The sequence below is a fragment of the Chiroxiphia lanceolata genome, chromosome 18 (assembly GCF_009829145.1).
Source record: "Chiroxiphia lanceolata isolate bChiLan1 chromosome 18, bChiLan1.pri, whole genome shotgun sequence".
In the NCBI taxonomy this organism is placed as follows: domain Eukaryota; kingdom Metazoa; phylum Chordata; class Aves; order Passeriformes; family Pipridae; genus Chiroxiphia; species Chiroxiphia lanceolata.
Genome location: NC_045654.1, coordinates 5,299,219 through 5,324,534, shown reverse-complemented (window position 1 = coordinate 5,324,534; position 25,316 = coordinate 5,299,219). Strand labels below are relative to the sequence as shown.

Genomic DNA, 25,316 nt, shown 5'->3' with positions numbered 1-25,316 from the left:
TAATTTACATTAGGAGAGGGGGTGGACCAGCAAATAGCAGAGCTATGCCTCTACAAGAAACTCCATTGAGCTGTACTGAGATGTGTCACAACGTGTGCAACCTTATTTAAACATGACACTGTTTTTCGAATAAAGAACCCCAGTACAACAGGCTAGCTGGTGTCAGGCAGGGGATCAGGGTCTGACATCTCTGCCAAGAGAACTGAGGCATTCTGTAGAGATGAGGAATCTGCCATGGTCAGGGAAAGCACCAGGAGAACTGGAAGAGGAGAAAGAGGAGAGGTACCAGCCAGAAAGCAAGGGGGAAGAGAACAGCAGGGTGCCAGAGGATGACAAAGAACTCTGGGACAACGCTTAAAACTTTAACCCAACAGGTTTCTGCTTTAAGCCCATCTTGCAACAGCTGCATAGCTCAGCACCACTCCTGAGAGATCCTTGTACTCCCACAACCAGCCCAGTAGCCACTACCTGGCAATTAGCTTTGAGACATCCTTCCTTACTTTCCCCAGGCAGCACATGAAACGCAAGGATAGTTTGGACATCTTGACCCTTGTCACAGGACACAGGCCATGTTCTTCTGATAAAACTCAAAACCTAATCTGTATCAGTAACATTATCATATTTAAGTAATTAATAACAAACAATTGAAATAATGTTTTCACACTTTACTGTTCTGCAGAGTGAACTGTCAATGACTTCTGGGTGAGAATGCACCTAAAGGGAACAGTCACAAGGTTGCTGCAGGTCTCCCAGCAGAGGCCTAAAAGTAGGAGAGCCAGGTTTCTAGCAGAGGCCCAAGGGCTGTTCACCCAAATGTCCCATTGCTGATCCAGCATTATGGGACAAACTATGAATTTCCTGTACTTATTCATCACAAGATACTTAAATTCAAGTCTTATGCAGGTCTTCATCTCCACCAGTGATAAGGGAACTAAAGCAGAGTTCAGCCAAACCACAAGGAAGCCCTAAGAGGCTTTCAAATTCAGACCTAGGCACTGGTCCCACCCCAAGCAGGAAGGCAGAGCAGTCCTGGAGAATCACAGTAACTCCACTCAACTCAGTTAAAACCTTTCCCCAGAGCCGGTTCCTCTGTGCCAGTTCTCCATGCCCTGTGCGACCCTCCCCTCAGAGGCAGGACAAAAGCTTTTAGCACCCTCTTTGTTCATCCCAGCATCTCGGACTCGTGTGGATACAGATCAATTTTCAGGAGAAAGGCCTCCATGGGATCAATGGTCTTTATTGTTGTGAAGTCAAGCCAGAGATAATCGACATTGAATAGAACAGCCTGGTGCGGTGCCCGGTGCCCGAGTGGAGCGGCTGCCCGGCTGGTTCTCAGGTGTGCTGCTCAAACCGAGCTGCTGTGACTACAGATTGCAATTCCAACACAGGCAATGGCCTTTCTGAAGCCTAATGGCATGTAGTATTCTGCCCAATGTAGAGTAAACCTCGAGTTTACTGAGAAAGAGACAATAATTTCCTCTTGAAGCAACTTTTTCCTCAAAAATCTTTCATGTTTTCCTGCAGAAATTTTAGCCTTGAACGCAGCATTTTTTTTTACTTTAAGACACTTCGGCATAAACTATGAAGTGAAAAAGGGCAGAAAGGTGGAATAAATGCAGAATTCCCCATTTCACATGGTTTTCACTGTGTTTTCTAGTTGAGGACGTCCCAGAAATCCAGAACCAGCAAACTCAATCTCAAAAATCCAAGTTATTAAAGTTTTACAAATTAATTCAGAACATTACTGTTACAATCACTCCCAACTTAAAGTCAAAATACTTCATTAAAATAGCTCAGTTCTCCCAACTTTTCAAAAGAAGTTTTCAGGTGCTCTTCTACCTTTAAACTTGCAGCTGTTCATTAGACCTGAGCTTACTCAGACTGGTTAGTCAGGTCCTATCATTCCCTTTTGGCAAGCTTTCATCTGATATATTAAAAAACTCACATTGTCCCCTATTATGTGGAATAAGAAATCCCACACATCACTATCAGGCTGAGTGGAATGGCTTAATGAAAGTAATTCCTAATTCCCCCTTACCTCTGGAGAATATTTGCGAGTCCCTCCTGTACTTTTGCACAGAGCTGTGTGTACTGATCTCCTTTGACTGTCCTTTCTCGAGAAGTAAACCCTTTTCTAGGGGCAATACATCCTTGTAGCAGTGGCAGGAACCACTTATCTTCACTTAAAAGCTCTCCCAAGCGTACCATACTATTTGGTATTTGTACTGCTCTGCTCACAGAGATTAACCCATTGAAACTCATTATGTCTGAATTCACAGTACCAGAGGAATGCATAAGTAATCATTGACTGGGTGAAGAGTCAAGAACCCACACCTTTTGAAATGCATATTTTAGCATTCATGAAGGTTGTGTATCACCGGCAGAATCATTCTGTGTTCCTGGGGTTCAGTTGCTATGTGGTACAAATGTTTTTTCTCACCTAGTTGTTAGCTCTGAAGTTCTGATTAAGGAACTGAGCAAATAAAATGGCCTCGAGATGCACCAGGAAAGGTTTGGATTGTACACTAGGAAAAATTTCTTCAGTGAAAAGGTGGTCAGGCATTTCCAGGCTGCCCTGGAAAGCAGTGGAATCACCATCCCTGGGGGTATTTAAAAGACCTGTGGGACCTGGGGACTTAGTGATGACTCAGTAGGGCTGGGTCAATGGTTGGAATCAGTGATCTCAAAGGTCTTTTCCAACCTAAATCATTCTGTGAGTCTAAATATGTGGTCATCTTAAGTAAAAGTGCTTCCATCTCCACATGGTCATGTACCCTCACACCACTCCTGCCTAACCAACTGACACCCTTGTGGTTCACAGAGACACTGGATTTTAAGTGTGTTTGTACCTTCAGTTTAAACCCAGACACCTTGACAGATTTAGCTGGGATTACACTTTGTGGGAATAACCTGCCTGCCAAGTGTGCCAGCAATGCCTGGGCACCTGATCAGCTCACACACCAGTTCTTAGCAATCACAGTGACACTCTACCTTAAACTGTCATTAGGTTTAGTCTGGATTAATACTCCAGCTGCAATGAGAAGATGCAATGCCTGTTCTGCCATGCCTGCTCCCACAGGAGCACCCTCTGGCAGGAAGAACGGCAGAGCAGAAAGGCAGGGATGAAGAAACCTGCCCTCCATCACTAAACCTCACTGAGGCTTTTAAGCAACAATCATACATGTCTGCTTGTGGCAAGTTCAGGAGCACAGTTGTAGCTCAAAGGTTGTAGCTCACCTGCTGTTGAACAGTGCAGGATAAACCCCAGCAGCAACTCACACTCGAGGTAAGGAGCTGCACCAGCTGTCTTTGGACTCTACAGACTCAGCCCCCAAAGCTTCTGCCACTGCTGCTGTCCAGGGCTCACTGGAAACCTCAGGACCCCTCTGAACATGAGCTGAATGCCCATTCAGAATGCAGCACAAGCAAATCACAGCTTGCCTGAAACTTGGGCACAGTAAGGATTCAAGCCCACATGTCCAAAGCCTGACTTTCAGCCAGAAGGCATTCTGCAAAACCAGGGTGAAGCAAAGTCTGCCTGGATGCCAGTCAGCACCGCTGGATGCCATCTTTGGACTTAGGAGGATCAGTCAAGTGGGTAATGTCTCAATTCCAAACCCATCCAGTCCCTCTGCCCCACTCCAACCTTTGATACACTGGATCCCCACTTCCTTCAGAAGGATGGTAGCTGTACTACACTGACTCATTAACAAACTTTGGCCTTGTTCCAACATTAAAAGCCTTTTGAGTCATATTTCCTCTCCTTAAAAATACAGCACCTTTTCTGTAGTAGCCACAAAATGGAGTTCTGTTTAACATTTGCATTTGGAAAAATTAGTATTATAAAACATGAGCATTCCAGCCTTGAGATATTCAGAAGGGATCTAGCATGTGCCCATCCTTCAAAGAGGACTTTCAGATACCCCTTTCAATATGTTGCATCAAGAGGGCAGACCCCTTCAGTTATATTGCTATTATCCAAGAGATCTTGAGCAAAAACAGAAGCTTTCCAGAAAGTAGGTATTGGCACAGAAAATATCCTGCAGGCTCAGAAAGATTTGATATACCTGCTTTTTTCTACTGGCCAGCCTGAAGTACACATACAGAGTCCAAGCCACATACAGCTAGTAACACATACCACTCTCACTTTATCTAAATTTTTGATGTGAGACCTATGATGCTCCACAGAAAAGATTGTGACAGGATCTGTGCCAAAACAACTGTCCTCTGAAAAAGCAGACAGCATGAAAAGATACCTGGTCTGTGCCCCAAACAGAGCCCTCTGCACTTTCAGTCTGTCATATCTTTAATATTAACAGAGGAATCTAAGATGCAGTCTACAGAATGGAACCCTTTTCTTAATTTACTGACCCTGTAGGTGTGACAGTACCAGGTTTTATGCTTAATAGTTTTATAGTTCTAAAGTTACTATGTCCCTGGAGCAGGTCTAGGTCAGAAGAGTCTCCCTGTCACATTTGTCTCAGAGGGTACAAGGTGATATGGAAAGGCTGCTAGCTGTAAAAAGCCCAGTTCTAAATCATAATTATCCAACTGTAATGCTTCACCCTCACTGCTGAAAGACAGGTTTTATATCAGTGAGTCACAAAAATTAAGCGAATTCTATGTCCTTCTTCAAGGACAGTGCAGTCTCATCCATGGCATGTTCTTACCAGCACAGAGCTGGAACAAGTTGGATGCTCCTCAGCAAGTTACTCTTTCACTTATGCAGGAGTAGAGTTGAGGATGAGGTCAGAGAAGGTTATGAAACCTGAAGTTAGTGTCTCTGGTTCTGAAGGGTGAATAGTGTGCTCTGTACAGGTTGTGCTATGCAGAAGGACCTCATTTCAGCTGTACATAATCTTTGGGAACTCTCGAATATCTCAGTCTAGGCATTAACATAATAGAGAGCCCTGTTATAACTCAGCCTTGCATGTTTCAAGCTGCAAAGCCACACCTCAAACAGTAATCCCATGGTTAATGCAGGCGCATTGCTGCCTTGTTCTTCTCAACCCAAGATAAATAAAGAAAAACATATCTCCTGCAGGGCTTGCTACCTCTTTCCATTTGAGATGTTCACAGCATGGTCACCTTTAACATTCCCCCAAAATAGCAGGCACTATTACATTGAAACTCAAGCAACAGAGGAATGCATCTGTCAGCATATGAAGTGACGCCTTCATAGCTCTTGCCATGGAACTTGCAGACACTGAAAAGCATCAAGTGACCTGAGACATTTCTGGGCACTTTTTGTTTCTTCCCCCACCCTTATTGATTCTTCCCATAAGAATTTCAGGAAGCAACACCAGCAATGACTCACAGAGCACAGATCACATCTACTGTTCAGACTCCTCCTTTTTATGGCAGAACATACATCCCAAGGTCTCCCTTTCCCGAGGCTTTAAACGATGCATTGTTGGAACAGCTGCTGTTACAAGATTTGGTACGTTAGCTAAGGACACCTCATGTTGCAGGTTAGCTGTCTTATCCATCAGGAAGTCTTTCCCCTCTAACAGAGCAATGTTGCAATCCAATACTACCTGAACATGAGCATCAAATAGTATCTTGAGTTCCTGGTAGCACAGAGATGTTCATAAGCATGAGAAGCTTCTTCACACTGAATTATAGTTTCTTTTCTGACCCTTTGCTCTACTCTTCCATGCCTAAGGCAACCAGTGGAAGTTAAGTACCAGCTGCGTGGGTAGCAGAGAGTTCTATTTTAAGCTAAACACTGCCTAAGAAACACTGATGTAAAAAAGAGATCACTGCTGAAAAAGTCCTGGAAAACAAGTCACTAGGGGAGACTCTTAGAGAAAAGGTACTGGAAAAGTTGCCTAGCGTGCAAGAGGTCAAGTTGACTAAGAGCAGGGACACAAGAGTTGACTTTCAGAGATGAAACTAAATAAGCAGATGTTTGTCCACAGCCAAAGCACCTCCTTCCCCTCCAGTAAGAGTTGCTTTCATTGTAACTCACCTGCTCAAATGGAGCAACCCACTAAACCCACATGTTTTCATTTTATGAATCTGTTTTCCCATAATCATCCACAGGTGCATCGCTCTTCCCTGGGGCAAAGGTAAACAAAATGAAAGAGAACTGGTAGATGGGGAGATTTATTAACCCTTTCTTACCAGCCACATGGCCCAGTTCTGGTTATACTCTTCTACCCGCCCCGGCAGCTGAAGCTGGGACAGTGCTGTGTGACAGCTGACAGGGCTCCTGGGTGGGCAGAGGCTTTGCTGATTGCTGTTGCAGAAACAATCCTTCTGCTCCTTCCTTCCAGAAAAGGGTGACTGTCCTCTGTTCAAGGTCTGCTTTCTTTATCACTTTTCCTTAATTTTATCTTTCTGCTACTCAGTCTTACTCATTAATTTCATGTCAAGCTCCACTGTTTCCAAAACCTACACCAATCTGTACCTTTTATCTACCAGCTTTATAAAGTCCTTTCATCTTTCCAAAGCCTTTCTGCCAGGCCACCAAAGGGACTGTGTTCTTGCAGCTGACAGACTTGCCCTCCCCTCAGCTGCCAGCAATAAGCTGAGCAACACAGTCCTGCACAACTTCCCCTCAACATCACCATCCTGGAATAAGAGGGGAGAGAACTACTGGAGGAAGAAAGGGGGAAAGAAGAGGGAATACCATGGGGAAAGAAGAAAACTTAAAGTGCTGAAAGAGAAAAACAGATGAAGTGGGGATGAAAGAGGCAGATAGGAGGACAAAAAAGAAAAGAACTGGAAAGGAGGAAACTAAAGGGGAGAAAGCCTCTCAGGGCTAGAGGCTTTCTTCAGTCTAGCCTGACTGCTGCAGTTGGACCTGTCCTTCACATGCACATCAAAGCTCTCCAATCACAGATGAAGTCTAGACTTTCTTGATGCTCTACAGAGGGATTTATTCAATGTCATTACCATAGCAAGTGACTATGTATTTTATAGACTGTAGAGCATCTGGATGGGTGCAGCAAGAACCAACAATAAAACTCGGATTCCAATATAATAAATGAACTCAAGACTGAATTCACTGAAGAGGTTTCACAGACTGCAGCTGAACTTGGAAGAAAAGAGCTCTGTTTCCAACTGAAAAAAATTTGTAGCTACCTGCTTAAATTCGCCTGCTTTTGCTAAATCAAGACTCTACAGGTAGACACGTGTCTGAATTACCACAGAGCTGGTTTGAATAACTTTGTCTCTCTTGGTCTGACTCCTGTTTGCTGTGGACAGCTGGATCAGGAAATGCAGCCCAGGACTGCAAACTTATGCTGGGAGAGCCCCCCTCTGACATGTTAAAAGGGCTCCAGCCAAGAGCAGGAGCAGGTCTTTGTTTTCCAAGCATACGTAGGAGAGGTCCATTCTTTTCGTTCTGGTAATGAGCAGGGAGTCTCCCAGATGTTCTTCTGGTCCTTCACATGTCTAAATATTAATTTTCCTGTGCAGAATCTGTTCCTTTTCACACCAGTACATTTGCCCTTGATACTTCCTTGCAACAGAAATTTTTTAAAAAGAATTAAATTTGGCCTGCTTGATTTATTTCAGGGCATTTTTTTCTGTTTTGCAGTCCTGTTTCCCCATACATGACTGATCTCCTGACCTGTGCTGAGTGCTCTGCCTGCTCTGCATCGGGAGCTTTGCTCTATTCCGCAGCACTGCCCTTCTACTCTGCTTCTGGAACACACCTTCAGCATCATCCCATTGTCCCTGCAGTTTTTCTGGCTTTGCATCTGCCTCCTGGCCTTTCCCCTTGCTACCAGGTAAGAAACATGTCAGTGCTTGACCTCCTATCCCAACAGAGTTTTTTCAGGTTACCACTTAGAAGCACAGAATGATGTGGAAAGAAGTATCCAAGATCTATGGATTTCAGCCTGCTTCTTAGACCTAGCTTCCTCTGAAGAGCACCACTTGCCAGTAGGACACTGACTGAAGTAAGAATTTCTCATCTTTAGGACCCCCTGAAATCTGTCTTCCAGTGTTTGTGTAGCTCTGGCCTCTCTGGTGGTTTTGAGAGTCCTTCCTGTGTCCAGGTGCTAAAGCAGTATTTCTCTTATCAGCAATGCCATGCCACTCAGACCATGTGAAAAACCAGGGTCAAATTGAGACTCAGTCTGATAACCCAATACCAACCTTTCCATAGACCTTGTCAACCCAATAAGGAGTGAAGACCAACATCAGCTTGGGTGGTATATAGGGTACCTTCAAAAGGTTGGATGAGCCATGCAGAGGTGAAATATCTCCTCTAATGATGTGATTGAGATTCCAGGGCACTAGACTCCCAGCTCCTTTCTTTGATCTCAGCCTCTGTCAGAAAACCAAATTCCGCTTGAAGCCACCAGTTCATGTACTGCTGACCCTGAATCATTGGCTGTTCAGATTGCCTGGACAGAGACCCTGCTCCCTGTGACCCAGCCTTCACTGAGAAAATTCAAAGTCAACACAGTAGATAAAGACCTGTCAATCCCTATAAGAGAGAAACACTTGCTTTTCCAACCTGACCCTGAAGGCTTGTGAAACAAAGGTACCCTTTAATAAAGTAGGATTAAAGAACTGGAAAGGTATGTAATAAAGGGAAAGAACTCCTCTATTTCACACCCCAATCCAACCAAAATACGGAGATAAGATAAAATCATGCTGTTTACTCACTACTTTAAAAGTTCTGTTCTCCCTGGGTGCAGTTCACCTTCAGCTAGTGACACCAAAAGAAGGTGCTTCTGCCTTGCTCTCCTGCCCCTTATTCCTCAAGGGTTCCCAGATGCAGGGGCTCCAAAGCCAGATCAGTCACAGAGAGCCGAGTGGCAGCAAGGCTTCATATATGGGAGTGGTCAGAAGGGGAGGGTGATGTAATGAAGTCCTATCTTTGAGCAGTAAAGGCATGCCACCCTTCCCCCTCCCTGTCCCTGAAGAATTGCTGGCTCACAGGGCAAGCTGAGAACAGAGTGGTCCAGCACTTTCCATGCCGTACTTTCTCACGGTAAAGGGAACAGCGTAGAGGGTGGGGAGCAAGGAAAGACCACACTTGAATGGAGACAATACTTTGATGTTAGGTAGTCCCAAGAGTGAATCTGTACTGGTGGAGTTGTTTCTTTTCTTCTTGCATCAAACAATACTGTGGCAAGTTGCTGGTTTTCTCCTGGCACAGGTCCTGACAGCAAGGACACCCTCTGCATTAGGGCACTGGTGACCCCATACCCATCCTGATCAGGCCAATCCCATTCCTGCACTCGTCAAAGTTAGCTGATGCTGGAGCACTGCCCAGCTCCATGGCCATAGGGGCTGGGAGCTCTGTGGAGGAGAAGGATCATGTGTCCCATAAAAGGTGGTGTCTTGGACACTGACCTGGGAAGCTCTTGAGAGGCACATCCTGCCCTTATCCATCAGAGGAAGTCATGTACCCTGTGAATAGAGAGGAAACTCTCAAGCAAGGATGCACCATTGCTCCCCAAAGGGAAAAGAGTTAATTTTCAACTTCCTTAATTTCAGTTTTGTTGATCTCTCACTGAAGGGCTTGTTTGACCATGAAAAGCCACGTCATGCATTAGGACGAGGTTTGCCTGATTCAAAGGTTATAAATAATTGGTTGGGTATCTCTGTAATTGCTCTATAAAGAAGATGCCAGGTCTAACAGATTATGTCTGTGTTCTCAGCTGAGGCAACTGGAAATGGCAGGAGGCAGTCCAGGCTTTCACAAAGTGGAATTCATGGAGTTACACTCACCTACCAGGAACGGCACCAAGACCTGCAGGACCATGTAACAGCAGCCAAACAAATACCACCTGCTCACAGAACCAAAATCTCACACTGACAGGAAGCTCCATGGCTGGTTCTTGGGGTTGGGTGGGGAAGGAAGATGTGGGAATGACTCTTGCAAGAAGAGCTGCTTGTGCAACACATAGTGAACTGGACTGGAGAATGATCTTACCCTTAACCCTTCACAGGTTATGTTTTTAGCCAGAGATCTCCCCTGTCCTCTTCACAGAACACTGTGCTAGCCTAAGAAAAGGAGCTATTTAAACTCTGTAAAGAGTGTTCCTGCACACAACATCATAGTCTGAGCCTCACCCTAAGGAATGGGCCTGCTTTGATAGTGTCAAGGGACTTGAAAGCAGATACATAACTGAGATCCCCTTTTAACTGCTAGATATGCTGCATAAGAGATTTTTTCAGATATAGGACAAACTAGCCTTCTCTTGCAGATGTAAGATTTGCTCACTATATTTGCACTCTCCAGAATCTCAATAAACTACTCCCTCTTGTCCTGTTACTTTGGAGGGGGCCTGGCTTTGGAGCTGTTGGAATCAAAACAGAAACAACATAGAGTTGTTCTGATACCCTTATCAAAATGAGAAATATGTACCCCTGACAGACACTTTCAGTACACCCACAACTGCAGCAGACTTCATCCATGCCAAGGAAAGCTCCCCACTTGCTCAAGGTCCAACATGTTTTTTACAGGATAGTTTGAAGACAACCTAAACGTGCTGGGTGAGTGGCAAAGTGAACTCTAACCAAACTCTAAGCTCAAAGAAGAGAGTCGTAATAGGTCCCTTCCCCTATTTCTCTGCTGATACTCGTGGTAGGACACAGTGGGGTCTGTGGAAAGCTACCTAGCAAATATGAGCCTCCAGTATATGCTGCACCTCGAGGAAGGTCTCCAAACTCCATAGTCCATCCAGATTGCCACATTCTTGTCAACATCACTACAAAAAAATTCACTACTTAACAGCATTTTTAAGTTACTGTCAGGGCCAGGGAGCCTTACAGGCCAAATGAGAAAAGCACTCATATCCCCACTTTAGAGACAGGACAATAGAGACAATCTTGCCCAGGGATTCAGAGCAGGTCAGTGCCTGGGCTGGAATAAGGAATCTTCTCCCCAGATTCCCTTAAGCATGTTGATAGGCTTTACCTCTCTTCCCTGTCACATGCCCAATATATACAGTGAATCCAGAGTCAGCTGGAAGTGACAAGTGCAGAGGCTGACAATGATCTAATTGCACAGTGTCTGGAGCTCCGTGGGCTGCTGTTTTCAGTGTTTCTCATAGCTGTGGTTTCTCCCCCACTGTAAACAGGGAATTAATAAAACCTGAAGGTAGCACCCTTCATCTTCCAGTGAAAAATGACAGCAGATTAGATTACAGCAGAGGATCTGGGGAGAAGTTCAAAGTGTTTACCACTTAATGGAAAACTTCCAGATTATTACAGAAAGTTGTTGGGTGACTAATTGCTGTTAAAGTCTAACCTAAGCAAGAGGGCCCTAAAACCAGAGGACCATGGACTTTTCCCAGCAAGAGCCAAGGTCCACTACACAGACCTCCACAAATCTTTTTTCCATTCTGCTTCAGAATCAGTGGGAGTTGGAGATGTGAGGGCTCAGAAGTTATTCCTGGACATGAATGAACACTGACCCACAGAGATCTGTGGTGCAGCCCACCCAAACTTTGCCTCATGAGAGCTGCGCTTCTCAGGAAGCCTCACAGCTTCTTGTTCCTTTCTCAGCACTCTCTGGTGATGGATGAGCTCTACTGTTCTCAGAACAACAAATGAAACATCTCAGCATAAAATTCAGCACATCCTGGTAAGCCAGAATTACTTTAGTATGGCAAGGTCTCTATTGAATCACTTAGAAGCTCCTGCCCTGTGGCAGGGTCAGGGTTGCAGCTCTCAGAGAGGGATGGGGCAGAGCAGCAGCAGCAAGCAGCAATCCTGAAATCTGTTATCCCCACTTTTCAGCCCTCTGACCCAGGCCTGGTAGTGTCTGCAGCCACCACTGTCCACTGCAGGGCCACTCAGCTCACAGTGGGAATGAACCCATCTCCAGCTGTTCAGGTGCTGCATGGGAAAAAACTCCAGGGAGTCGCTGAGAGGGCTGTACACAAAGGTCCAATTTGCACTGAGTAGGCAGAGGCTGTGTGCCCTCTGGCTACACCTCTGCAGCCTTCAGAGGGCAAACCTATCTCTGGGATGAACACCCAGAAACAAGAGTGTCATGGGCCAAGGAGCTCTGATTTACACTGGGTCCCTTTTCCCTGGAGGGTGCTCAGCAGCAGCACAAAGAGTTCATATTACACTATACGGGGAGGTCACACACCGTGCAAGACAGCTCACGCCCTAAGTGAGAATCTGGACTTACAGCTCTTTTATTCCAGTGGTTCCCAGCTCCTCACACTCTCTGTTTGCTCCCTAGAACTATAGCCTCAGGAAATAAATGAATTTTCTTCCTAAAGATGTCACTTGCTGCAGCTCCACGTACTCCCCTAGTCCTTCAGGCTCACAGTTCAGCTAAGACTTGTGTAATACAGTTCACAGCTCTGTGTGGCCATTTGAACCCATCGGTTTTGACCTTAGGAGGGAAACGCACAGCACAGATTCAGTCTTGGTGCAAACCATGAGCCATGTGAGGGATGGGCACTATTGTACAACAGGGCAGGCTCCTGTCACAGCCCACACTTCAGCAAAGCAGTTCAGTATGTTCAGCTTCCACCAGCCCAAGGGTATACCCTGAAAGCACTGGGTGATTCTGTGCTTTCCAGAGTCACGGTCACAAAGTTCACTCACACAAAAGAAGACCAAAGGGACAGGAGCCTGTCTTGACTGGCCTCTGCATCTGAATGCAGAAACCTGGCTGGTTTGATGCTCACAGCATCTCCTCCTCTAGACAGAGCATAACATAGGACTTTGGGAAGTATAAGTGTTCAAACACCAACAAGTCTTCTGTCCTGAGAGATGCCACCCACTATCAGATGGATAAAGGGGGGTTAAAGCAGCTGCTCACTCGTATCCCCTTGTGCTGTGCCATGCAGGTGTAACTGGCCTACTGCCCGCTCTACCAGCTAATTGCAGCCCTGGCACATTGGCAAAACAAACAAAACCTTCTCCAGATATCAGGTTAAAATGCGGTAAAGGGATCTGTGGTTCCCACTGGCAGTGGAAATGGCAGCAGGTGCGGGCTCAGCAGATGGAAAGCACCCAGAGCCTGCCCCATCCCAGTACAGAGAGGCTGTGATGTTACAGCCTCTCACATCTCAAGTACAGATCAGAGAACATAGTCCCTTTCTGGTTTATCTGGCCCCTGGCCCAGCCTTCTTCAAGCTTGTTTATTTAGGTGTTGCAAAGGGCACCAGAAATGGCCATTGCTTTTGAGAGGTCAGAATCACAAGTCTCTGCCTCAAAGCACTGGAAAGTGTGGAAGGGCCAGCTGGGCAGAGCAGCAGATACTGTACCAGCTTGGCTCCAGGAAAGACACACTTGCCATGTCTTCAGGAGGAGCACACGTGCCACAGGACAGAGCAGTACACAGCAACCAAACCCCATCAGTTCTCCCTCTCCATCCCACAAGGATGGGCTGCACAGCATTAACATCACAGCCTCTCTGTACTGGGATGGGGCAGGCTCTGGGTGCTTTCCATCTGCTGAGCCCGCACCTGCTGCCATTTCCACTGCCAGTGGGAACCACAGATCCCTTTACCGCATTTTAACCTGATATCTGGAGAAGGTTTTGTTTGTTTTGCCAATGTGCCAGGGCTGCAATTAGCTGGTAGAGCGGGCAGTAGGCCAGTTACACCTGCATGGCACAGCACAAGGGGATACGAGTGAGCAGCTGCTTTAACCCCCCTTTATCCACCTGGGCCCCCTGACCACTGCCCTCAGGCAGGGAGAAATGAGAACAGATGAGAAACCAGAGGCATTTCTCTGGCTCTGCACTCTCACTGTGTCTCCCACAGGTTGAGAGGAGGGGTACTACAAATATAGGCACTCCCTAAGTTACGAGAGCCAGAGCAGCAGGTGCCATCAGGCACAAATGGACTTTGGCAGGGGGGTAGAGTGGCCTCCCCTCTGGGAAAGGTCCTCATCTGCCCTGGCAGATGGAGGCAAAGGAGCTTCCCAGAGGCTGGAGTGATATTCCCACTCTCCCCACTCCCCACATCAGGTGCAAATCCCCAACTCTAGCCCTCTGATGCCTGCTGGGGGGATGGAATAACCATTTTCTGACAGCTGTTGTGCCTCTGTCTCCCACCTTGTTCCCTGCACAGTTGCCTCACAGCACTGAGGAAAAGGGACAATTTGCTGGTGGGGTCAGCCTGGTGTGTAATGGGGGTTTTTGGAGAAACAGACTTTAGGATTCAATGGGGCTGCTCCCCCATGAGAGCTCCCATGGCCAGAAATGAACTTTGAACTCTAGCAGGGCAGGGCAGAGCTGTGCAGAGACAGAAGACTAGATAAAAGAGATTACTTTTATTTTTTTTAAGAGAGCAGGAAGGAGCAGGGAAGAGAGGCAGAGTCCAGGGCTTGGTCTGACTGTTCAGATCTGAGGCTACCAGAAATGCTGGCTGCTCTTGAAAAGGCTTCCTGCCTCCCCCCATGCCACCCCATGCCTGGCCTCTGCCACAGAGATCCCACCAGCCTAATTTGGGCTTTTGGGTGAGAGCACAGAAACACAATAGTGACAGGAATGAAAAGCAATGGGAAGGATAACACCCAGGAGACTTATTCTTGTAAAGGAACAATATTATATCAAAGAGGATCTGTGAAGACAGGGAAGAGCCTTTTGTAAAACTCACAATTGAGCCAAATCCTGCAGTTATTATGTGCTGGTCTCTCAGGAACCCCATGAGAATTCCCCCAAAGGGGGACCCCTGTGCCAGGTCAGGCCATGTGCCAGACACGCTGCACATAGAGCAGTAAAACACCCACTGCACAGTCACTGTTTGCCCTGTGTGTGTGCTTTTTAATTACAGTTTTTGTTTGCAAAGCATCTCTTATAGAAAAGACAAATTGCATTACTCTCAGCTTATTAAAATCACACTCAGAGTTTCTCAATTACACCCAGGCAGCAGTGTCAGTGTAATTAAAGCTGGGATGGACGTTTGGGGAGCCAGGAGCCCAGCTGCTACACAACCCCTTCCCTGCACCAGCCAGAGCCAGGCTCAGCTGCCTGAGCCCGGCCCAAGCCTTGGCCCCTGTCATACCAGGCACAGCCACTGCCATGCCACGACAGAAGATGATGCAGGTAAGGCCAAACACCTCCTCAACACATGGGAATGGATCCCCTGCACCAAACCTCCCCAGGTTACAGCTGGGCTCTCACACTGACTCTGCTGCACAGGCAGGGGCTGGGGCAAGGGATACACGTGGCCTTGGGGTTACAGCACTGAGGTGTGGGGACTGAAAGGGGGTTTATTCCTGTTTCTGCGAATAAATAACTGCAATAAATCACATTGCTTGTCTGAGACTCCATTTCCTTTCATGCAAAACAGAGATTTTGGGCTTCCCTGTTAACTAAGCAGCTCTGGGGACAAACAGACACCTGCTCACACCCATCTCACACAAGCATTTAAAGCCCGACTGTGGCACACAACAGACCTGGGACTGAATTACACAGGGGAAGGTGTGAAGCCCAAGAGACTACGAGACCCAGAGAACTGAGAGACAGCAGTAAAAGAGCTTACAGACCTGTGAGAAGCTGGAGCTCACTGCAGAACCAGCCGTGCCTCCGCACCGCTTGGTCTTGGGAGAAGGGAACAGCAGGTGTGCAAACAGCCGTGTGGGCAGCACAGCAAAACACCTGCCCTGAGCCCAGGAGCCTCAGAAATAGAGCTCTTGCTGCACAGCTGGGACCAGTTAAGCTTTGGGCAAGTGGGGACTTAACCCCAGCACTGGCTTCCTGCTGCCAAGGGGATGTTGTGGAGAATATCACCTCCAGGAAGATGGAGCACTAATTAGGGAAAGCAGATAAATACTGCATCTCTTTCAAGAAGAGTTTCCTTCCCACTGAAGCCCTCACAGTTTCAGTGCTCAGCAGGATGCAACACATCCTTAAATGACTTCCTGGAGCCTGGTTTCAAAGATCAGTCCCTTCAAAAGCAATAACATGCCAAGATCAATAGCAGCCCCAGGAGAGCTCTGAGTATACCAGCTCCAAAACCACCGAGCTATCACTACAGCCAGTTACCTACCAGATGCTAAGGGACAACTCTACCTTTTCACTTCTGAAAAAGCTACTGAGACTTCCTAAGTGATCAGCCTTACTTAATTATCAAGAAAAAAAATGAATTAGTAGGAAAATTTACATTTCAGAAACAGGATGATGTGCCTGTGCAACATATCCTGGAGAGGCAAACCTGTGGATACAGTTCACAGGAGGAGCAGAGCTCACAGACACTGGTTGTGATCCCAAGAAAAAAGATATGCTCATTTGCTCCTTGAACAGTTTTACTACTAACTCCCTAAAGTTACTAATAGGAAGTTCTGGGAAGTAGCTATCAAGTAATCATTTTTAACCTAATACAAACTGTAAGTGAAGAATGAATGATCAAAACTTCATCTGAAAAATGCTGAGTGGGGTACCCTACGAATGCCAGAAACAGCATGTTCATTATATTTACTTGTGGTCCAGTAATGAAATGACAGAAGATAACATATGGAGCTAGCAAAGGAGAGCAGGAAAATTTCAGTTGTGGAAAACTTGAAAACATCTGCAAAACAGGGCAAATAAGAGCAGATGAAATTCAATATAGAGAAATATGTGATGCCTGGCTGTGATAAACCTATATGAAGGACAGATATATACTGGTGGTATGAGTTAGGACCTCTTTTCACCACCATTAAATTTCTTACACAGATTTGGGGGAAAAATGCAGCAAGAAAGAAGAAAGAATTTGTTCATCCGCTCTTTAGAGCTTATAAATGAAACTGGGTCTGTAAAGAGGAATAGTATTCCTTTGAAAAGGAAAAAGAGGACAAAGGCAGAATTAAGAATCAAAGCTGGCAAATCAAGCTACAGCTACAGAAACTTTTTTAAAAAAATAGTAACTTAGTACAAGGAACTTACCTAAGAAATACCATAACAAAGATTACGCCAAACATATCGAGCACAACTAACTGTAACTCCCTTGGAATAGCATTGAAATCTATCCAAATAGGAGAATTCCAGTCAGAGGTCAGCATTTTCATCCCTTAAAACACATGTGCAACGTCAGAGCGTGCCACAGGAACACAGTGCCTGAAAAGCAAAGGCAGGATTCCCGAGAGCTTCAAGCCTTCCTCTCCCTGCCTGGAGCTGCTGGCAGTGTAGTATCACCCAGCCTCATCTCACCTCCAGCCTCCGAGCAGAGTCACTCTCCCCGCTCCATCCGCCCCACAGACACACCTGCGCGCTGCGATCCTACCTGGAGCTAAGTGGGATTTTCCATGCGGGCGGTGCGGCATCTCAGGGGTCCTCCCAGCACATCCCTGCCTGGCCCAGGGCTTGGCGACTGGCCCAGCGAGAGGAGAGCCTGTTCTCCAGAGCAGCCGGGCTGTTCCCCTGTGGGTGAGAGGCTGGGTCAGTCCCAGTTCTTGTGCTGGGCACTAGATGGCACAGACGGGAGGCGATTCCAGGGTAGCCAGCCCGCGGGCCGGGGCGGGCCGGACAAGAGGGTCTACCAGTTGTCCACGGGAGGCAGCTGCCAAGGGGAATGCGCTGCCAGCAGCGGCATCCCACGGGGGTATCTCCTCCATGAAGTGTCCCCCTTACCACTGCCCTGCTGCAGCCCCTCAGCATCCCGTCCTGTCCTGTCCAGGCAAAGCGTTGCCTGTGCTGCAGGAGGCTGGATAGCTCAGCAAGGGCCGTGGCATCCGTGCCCCTGCCTCCTGAACATGACCTGCTACTCTCCTCACCAAGCACAGGCTCCCTGCCTCAGCCTCAAAAACACCTTATTCACGGAGCAGCCCTATATTTGGCTCAAACTGCATCAAAAAGAGGGTGGAAATCCTCCCTGGGATCAACTGTCCTGTTTCAATGTGAGGCTGCACTTTTGTGCATCAGCCTCCAGGATAACAAACACCACCTGAGTGCAGAGAGAGACACCAAGGGCCACCCGTTCCATCAGTGGTCCCTCTGGGTTCTGGCCAGGTCTGGGGAAAGGCATCCCCAGCACCTTTCCTTTGCCCTGTGGGATGATGGTGCAAAGGAGGGAAGCACTTAGTCATTACTCTAAAAGCGTTTGTCACAAGGTAACTCCTCTAAAGCACCTCACTCTTCCCCCTGGTTTTCTTCCTTTTCAGCACTGTTGCCTGCAATCACTGAGGCAGGACCTGCACCTCGGAGCCTTCCCAACCTCCTCTTCCTCAATTTCTAGGCGTGGATGGAATTCCTTACAAGTGAACTGTGTGGACTGACGCGATGAGGCAAACATGGGCTAAGCCACACAGAACTGCTGTGGTAAGCACAGAAAAAGCCAAAGCATTTTCTATGGTGACAAAAAAAAGTAGAGGAAGGTGGAAGGTTGTGTGTTGGCCTTATGCCATTCTGACATTAGAAATTCACTTTGCTTCAAAGGTTAACACAGTTAATGCATCTGCTGAAGATCACAGGCTCTGACAGCCTGTCTGGAAAGGCTCCATCCATAGCACTGCACGAGGGACAGCATGTGCAGGATGACACTGAGGCAAGCAGCAAGCTTTGTGCACAGGGCAGAAGTGGCACACATGGGTGTTATCCAAACCAAACCTGAGCCTGGCAAAGGCCAAAAGAGCTTTTGTGCTGAGCAGCTCGGTGGTGCCAGGTATTAATGACACAAACAGGACTCCTAGGAAAAGCCTGTTTGCTTTTCCAGCAGCTCTACCCTTTCCTGTTTGTCTGCTCATGGCACTGCCCAACAGACTGCAGTGGGTTTAGGGATCATCTAGGTCGAACCTCACAGAGTGAATCCCTTAGGGTGTCTTAAGTGAGAGACAAAACATAATTCAGATGCCAGCACTGAAAAATCCAAATTCATCAATGGTGTAAACAGGGTAGTAGGTCAGTTTGGCTCTGTGGCTCTTATCTTTTAAAGGCTGGGCTGGGTGACACTGGTGACCAGGGCACAAGCTGGAGATAGGCTCCTGCTAGATTCTGGGGACAGCTCCAATCCAGTGTCCAGAGGCTGCCTGAGCAGTACAGAACAGCCAGAGAAGCCCCTCCAACACTGGGCTCTCACTGACAGACTTGGAGACCTACTTCTGATCACCCATCTAAATCTAAATGCTGGGCCATGGGTGTGTAACAACCTGGCTCTGAAAGGTTCCTGGGCAGAAGGGGAAATGCTTCAAAGAAGGCTTTTATGCTCCAATTCCCATTTCAAGCTCTGCTTCTTGTACTCTTCAAATACTTGGTATTTTTTAGGCAAGAGATGTCTTTTTATCTTTGGATATAGATGGAGAAAAACTAACCAAGCTGGAAAGAAATTAAAACAGTTGGTCACTTTTACAGGCCTGTCATGAACTGTAAACAAGCTTTTAAAAAGTGCTGAGGTCTTTAGAGAACATGAAAGTCTTAGTCAGTGGTGCCATCCTCCTCAGCAGCAGGACATCTTATGTGTCATCCTGGTGGCTGGTCTCGCTTCGCTCTGGCAGAGTCAGTGATGGGGAGAGCACTGAGCTTCCCAGGCAGCCATCATTTAAACCACCCACCAGCATTTTCATGCCTCGTGTCTGCTCAGGTCACACCTCCACAGTCCAGCCTCCAGCACCTAGTCCAACACTCCCCTGGAGGCCTGTGGTTCCTCTCAGTGGTTTAGTACTGCTTGCTAAGATGCTTAAAGCCAATATAATCCATGCATTTAGTGGTTTCAAATTCCAAAAGAAGCTTAGCAGCACCAGGCGCTGCCTTCAGCCTCTCCTGCACAGGCTTAAGATGGTTTAATTCTTTTATGAAACTGTAACTCCAGCCCACAGCTTTAAATTGTGGAGCTTCTAAGCCAGGTTTTCTAAAAGCTCTTCAGAAATATTTTTTATGAGACACACAAAAAGAAGGGATTCCAGAGGGACATATTATCAGATCAGATGTTTCTGCTTCTTAAAAGCTGGAAATGAGAGCCCCATGGCAAGCTATATTTTAAGTCCTTGCAAGGCTTTCCTCCACTGTTTCTCCCGTCTTAGATCAGCTTCTTTAATGGTCTAACACATGGCAATGCCTGGAGAGGTCCCAGGGCTTTCCCCTACGCCTCCTGTCAGCCTTGTGAAAGCATCACCACTGTGCCCCAAAGGCAGATGACTAAACAGAAGAGCAGCCTCCTGGGACCACAGCCTGTCCCTAGAGGTGCCACTTCCCAGCCTCTGCTTCATTAACTGCATTTGCTCTGCTGTTTTTTTAACTTTACTACTGCTGCCCTTTACAGGGCTGGAAGAGACACCACACACTGGAGGTGTGTGACAACCAGTCCCTGAGTGGGACAGGAGAGCCTGGCCAGCCCCACCACTTCCAGAGGTGTGATGGGTGTCTCTGGTGGTGCTTTCAGATCTGCTTCCTCTGCCTTTCTGCCAGACACCACAGCTGCTGCAGCAGTTCAGCGCAGGGCTGTGTGTCCAAACCTCACAGTGCCCTCCTTCACAGCCTGCATTAATTTAATCAAGATAAAATTAATCCAAATGAAATGGGTGCAGCATGCTCCCAGAATGGAGGTAACAAATCCTCCTGTATCTCAGTTACCCAGCTGATTCATCGTGAAAGTAGCAGGAGCTCAGAGTTCTCCTGTGCTGAGGAGTCAAGGGAATGCCATGCATCACTGGAGCGGACCAGAGACCTTCCCTGTGCTCACAGCAATGTTGGCCAATTTAACTGTGACCACAAGATCACAAGTTGTTAAGATTCTCTATGCAGGCAGTATACAGGCCAACAAATCTGCTTTTATGGGCCCTGCTACAACTTGATTAATTTGCCCAATAATGAGCAGGCCAGTGTCCATAATTACTTAGCAGAACTCTGTCCTTTTGAAAACCCATCACTGCACAGATGCATGCCTCAGACCCAGAACACCACCAAGGGGCCTCACGGGCTGCAAAGAGAGCCTCAGCTGCAAGAAGCAAAAGGTTTAAGACCTAATTAATGTTAAATGGGCAATTGCTACCATTTCTCCATCAAGTGCAGTGTCTCAGCATTGACTGTCTGCATGCAGCTGCTTCTGCCAGCAGTGATGCTGCAGGAACTATGTAATATTACAGCCCAACTGATGCTGCATTCATCCTTTATCTCCCCACCTCCACGTGCTCTGCAGTTTTGGGAAAGATGGTTGTCATTAAGGGGATTTGTTCCCCAAAACTGCACTGTCATGGACAGATGGACATTCTCCAGGTCTGCTGCTTTGTTCAGTCAAGAGCTTACAGGTGTTCGGGATATGGAGCTCCCCACATGCATTTCCCCTTGAGTAGAACATGGCCAAACAGCAAGTGCAGTTGCCCCCAGATATAATGGAATTAAACCTGGACCCTGCACTAGCTCTTTGCATGTATCTCTCCAGAGCTACAGCTCCCTTCCCTGCAGGAGGCTTGGCTTTGAGTGATCTGCCAAGAAGCTCAGAGCCACAAGAAATAACAACTTGGGAGCTCAGACAAGCTGGTTTGCAGGCAAACAAAAGCTGAAGCTGTGAAAGTGTGAGGCAGTCAATGCAGTGTCTGGCAGCACAGCCTCCCCGCCGCCTTAATCCTCTTTCTCTTCTTAAGCACTAAATTAATCAATTACATTTCCAGCCCGGCAAAACCAGTCAAAAATGTAACCTTCATCATACACAAGGCAAACATAATTAGGATTGTCATTCGAATCCAGGTTGACCAGCATACAAATCAGCCCAGGCTCCGGGAGCGTGCGGGGGTGCGCGTGCGCGCCCGGTTCCTCCCCGGCAGGGGCAATTGGAATTGCAGTCACACCGACAGCACCACGGGGTATTCCAAGGGGAAGGGCAGTGACATGAGCTCCATCTGCAGTGATCCAGCTCCACAGTCTCTGCAGGGAGTGCTGTGGTGCTGAGCACTGCACAAACAGGGCAGGGGCACATTAGAAAGTGCAAACTCAAGGCAACCCTCCAGGCTGTGTCAGGGAGGAAGCCACGACCTTCCCAGCCACGGCATGGGAGCCTGACCTCCCAGCCCAGCACTGCCTATTCACAGACACTGTAGGGATGGATGGTACAGAAACCAGGCCTTGGCAACCTCTGACCACGATTGCCAGTGTGAATTTGTAAGAGGTGAGAAATGATTATCCCCTCTACGGTCTACTGAGTCACAGTAAGCTCTTTGACAGCAAGAGCAAGGCAGGAGTGTTCAGTGAAAGCATCAGCCCAAGGTTCAAGAGCAATCAAAAAAGCCAAGTGATTGATAGGAGACAGAGCAAAACCACAGACCTCAGTGTGCTCTCAGGTAGCTCCAGGGTGCAGCTGCATCCCCACAGCTGTTGTGCTGGTTTGCCAGAGGCTACAGCAGGACTAGAGGAGGGGAAGGGACTTAGCTAAGGATGAACTAAGGTCTGAAATGATTTCCTTACAAGTCCAAGACTCTTCAAACTGGCAAACAGAAACATGAGAGAGGTCACAGTAGACAGGGTGTGGCTTAGGGAAAATGAAAAGGGAATGACTGCCTGCTGCCTCTTCCAATATATAAGCTACAAAAGCATCAAATGAAAACAGAAATTGACAGACTCAGAACAAAGTAAATATTTTTTTCACACAGCTGAACAGTGCCATAAAATGCTGTGGATGCTCAAAATTTGCTCAGGCTCAAAAAAAGGTTTAGGAAAAAATATCTGTAAGGATTATTAAATGCAGAGATCCACAACTCAGGAAATTCCTCAGCTACAGATGGCTGATGGTAAAGAGAGTATTCAGGAACATATTACCCTGCATCCCCCTCTTGTTATCCTCCTTGCTAGACATCCTCTATTAACTACCATTAATTGAGGATCCCAGGGGAAAGAGACCCGTGGTCTGATCCAGTACAGTTGCTCTTCCCTCCTGGCACTGACCTGAACTCTCCTTACTTGCCTGAAAAACTAGGAACCGGGAACATTCCCATTACTGGACACTAGGATGACAACAAGGAAACGTGCTTATAGCGTAGAATTTGAGCAAAGGATCTCTGCTTTCCATTTCTCATGTTAGGAGAGATTTTTGGTAAAACTAACTCAGTCATGCTGCACCCAGCTAGCTTCAGTTGGCAGCACCATGTGCCTGTGTGTTCAGGTTAGAAGCAAGTTAATACCCTTCTGAGAGGTGCTGATATACCCTTTGGGATGGGGTGAAGGAATCTTCTTTCCAAGTCTCAAAACCACAGCTTCTGGTTGCTGTGAGAGGGCCCACAGTCCCCACTGTCATACCCAACAAGCTCATGAGCTGATCTATCTCTATGTAAAGTTTTTAAGTGCCCTTGCCACTGCAGCAGAGAGGAAAGGGAAGATGGGGACACTCCTGTAGATTGGTATCCCCTGGGTACTGCATCCTCACCTACTGGCTCAGTCTCTTCTAGGGTTGCACAGGACCAGAGGATGCAGGCTCTGAGTCCACTCTTTCCAAGCAAACTCCTGCCTCCTTCCCTTGCTGACCATCTCAGCTATAGAAATACATCCACTCGCTGTCAGTGCCCTTTGAAAGCACACACAGATAGGGCAGGATTATCTCTTAGCCTACAGAGAGCTGCCAGCCAGCCATCCTCCTTCAGCACAGCCAAGTGGAGCACTGGTGTGTTTCTCATTAGCTCCTATTATCCATGCTATTGTATCGTTCCCAGCGTTAAAGCACACAGCCCAGAGACAGCTGAACTGCTCTTGCAATTGTTTGTTTGTTAAGAGGATTTGCTCTGTGGCGGGATATTTTCAAGTCACATGCAGAGCAGAAGGTATCCTGGTAACACTGCCATCCTCTGAACTGCTTTCTTGCCCTGGTTCTCCCACTACCTCGGAACAACGCACACAGCTGCATCCCTGCCTGCGAGGGAACTGCCTGACTCTCGGAGATAAGGTGTGAGACAATTGAGCAATACAAAGCCATTCTGCTGTTAAACTGATCCTTTGGTTACAAGCCCCACTATCGCTGCTTGTCTTGTCAGTGACACAGAGCAGAGCAGAGCAGGCAGAAGCACAGATCTGTGGCAACCTGTCCAGCTGCCAGACGGCAGGGAAAGGCCACCGTGCACCCCTCCATTGGCACCTTTACCCATCTCTCCAGCAGATTTTGTCCTTCTCTTCGCTCCCAGTGACACTCCTGCGGGATAATGCTGCACCCCACATGAATGATTTTCTCCTGACCCAGCCTCTCTCAAAGCTCTCTGACCAGATCCTGAAGTCCTTACTCAGCATCTACTCCCTCCAAATGCGATTAGCTTGAGTCGGCCTCAGCAATATCTCAAGATCTGTTGATGCTAATTTCCCTCATGCAGGTGCTTAGATAGAGAAGGGAGGGGACTATCAGGGAGATGAACAGTCAGGGCTTTTGTCTGATAAATAATAGCAGAGTAAAATTCTGAGAGGACCATCAGAATTTGGCCTACCCATGGTTAGAGAGCTGTGCAAACACTGTGACAAAATTTAAGCATTAGCCAGGCTGCTTTAGAGTCCAGCCCCTTTTTGCTTCTGTCTCTTCAAGCCAAACAGAGGTCACCCACAGAGTATTTGAAAGAGGCTGCAATGATGCAAAGCACCCACATCTCCATCCTCATTCAGGGCTTGGAGAAAGAGTCAGAAAGAAAATTATCCTTGCTGGCTCTGTATGGCAAAAAGCCACAGCCACCTCCATTCTCCCAAAGTGAGGACCCAATGGCCACAACAACAGATTCTTCTACAGATGCATTAGGTGATACTTGTCTAATGGATGCACAAGGCAGTGAGAACCCCAGGTTGTTCCTAGAGCTGTGTGCCCTCACATTACAGCTACAAGACACCCCTGCTCTGTGTGCAGGACTCACAGTCATGGGCACCCGGGCTCAGTGGGGTGCTAGTCCTGAACAGAAGTAAGCTTATGGCTCCAGCTCCAAAAAGTAGGTCAGGTTGAGCCACTGGTTATACTGGGAGCATGAATGAGCTGCCTGCAAAGTCTCAGTGGTCAGAGGTGGGATCCAGGCTTTGTTTTTTACCAGTGATTTTGTCTGAGGAAAAGCATGTGCTAAACTTGCACTGCTGGAGGAGGGAAGAATGCATACAAGGAGAACACTTCTACCCACAGCAGGTAAGGAACAGTGCCAGCATCATACTATCAGTTGCAGATGACGGGTGATGGGCAAAATTCCCGCCACTTTCTAGATTTCTAAAAACACCTCCTCTGGGTCCAACAACAGACTGACAGAAAACACAGCCCACAGAAGCAGTCCCTGCCAGATGGCGTGTTTTGAACCACTATTAATCTAGACAACCTTTTGCACTGTTCAAAGAGTTTGTCCAGAAATAATAAAAAAAAAAAAAGCTCCCCAAAATGCCTGGATGGAAGGAGCGGTCCCGGCAGCATCCGCTTCTCTCTTTGTCTTCTCCGCCAAGCATCTCCCGGCAGAACCAACCCGGGAGGAGGAGGCGCCGCCGAGGCAGCGGGGCTGGTGCTGGGTCAGGGACCCCGGCAATATCC

General features: G+C 47.4%; 1 protein-coding gene across 5 annotated transcripts in view; it reads right to left on the bottom strand.

The window, feature by feature from the left end:
* The window catches only part of GGT1 (gamma-glutamyltransferase 1), a 41,960-nt gene that overhangs the window by 14,117 nt on the left and 2,527 nt on the right, over nt 1-25,316 (bottom strand). The window contains exons 2-3 of one of the 5 annotated variants that reach the window (XM_032705957.1): nt 17,148-17,284; nt 16,811-16,981 (exon numbers count right to left, since the gene is read on the bottom strand). In XM_032705957.1, the coding sequence (XP_032561848.1) occupies nt 16,811-16,932 (122 nt within the window). In that variant the 5' untranslated portion in view covers nt 16,933-16,981; nt 17,148-17,284. Of the gene's footprint in view, nt 1-2,038; nt 2,251-8,625; nt 8,799-16,810; nt 16,982-17,147; nt 17,295-25,316 lie in introns of those variants that run through there. The other 4 variants (XM_032705958.1, XM_032705960.1, XM_032705961.1 and 1 more) reach the window with 4 other exon arrangements.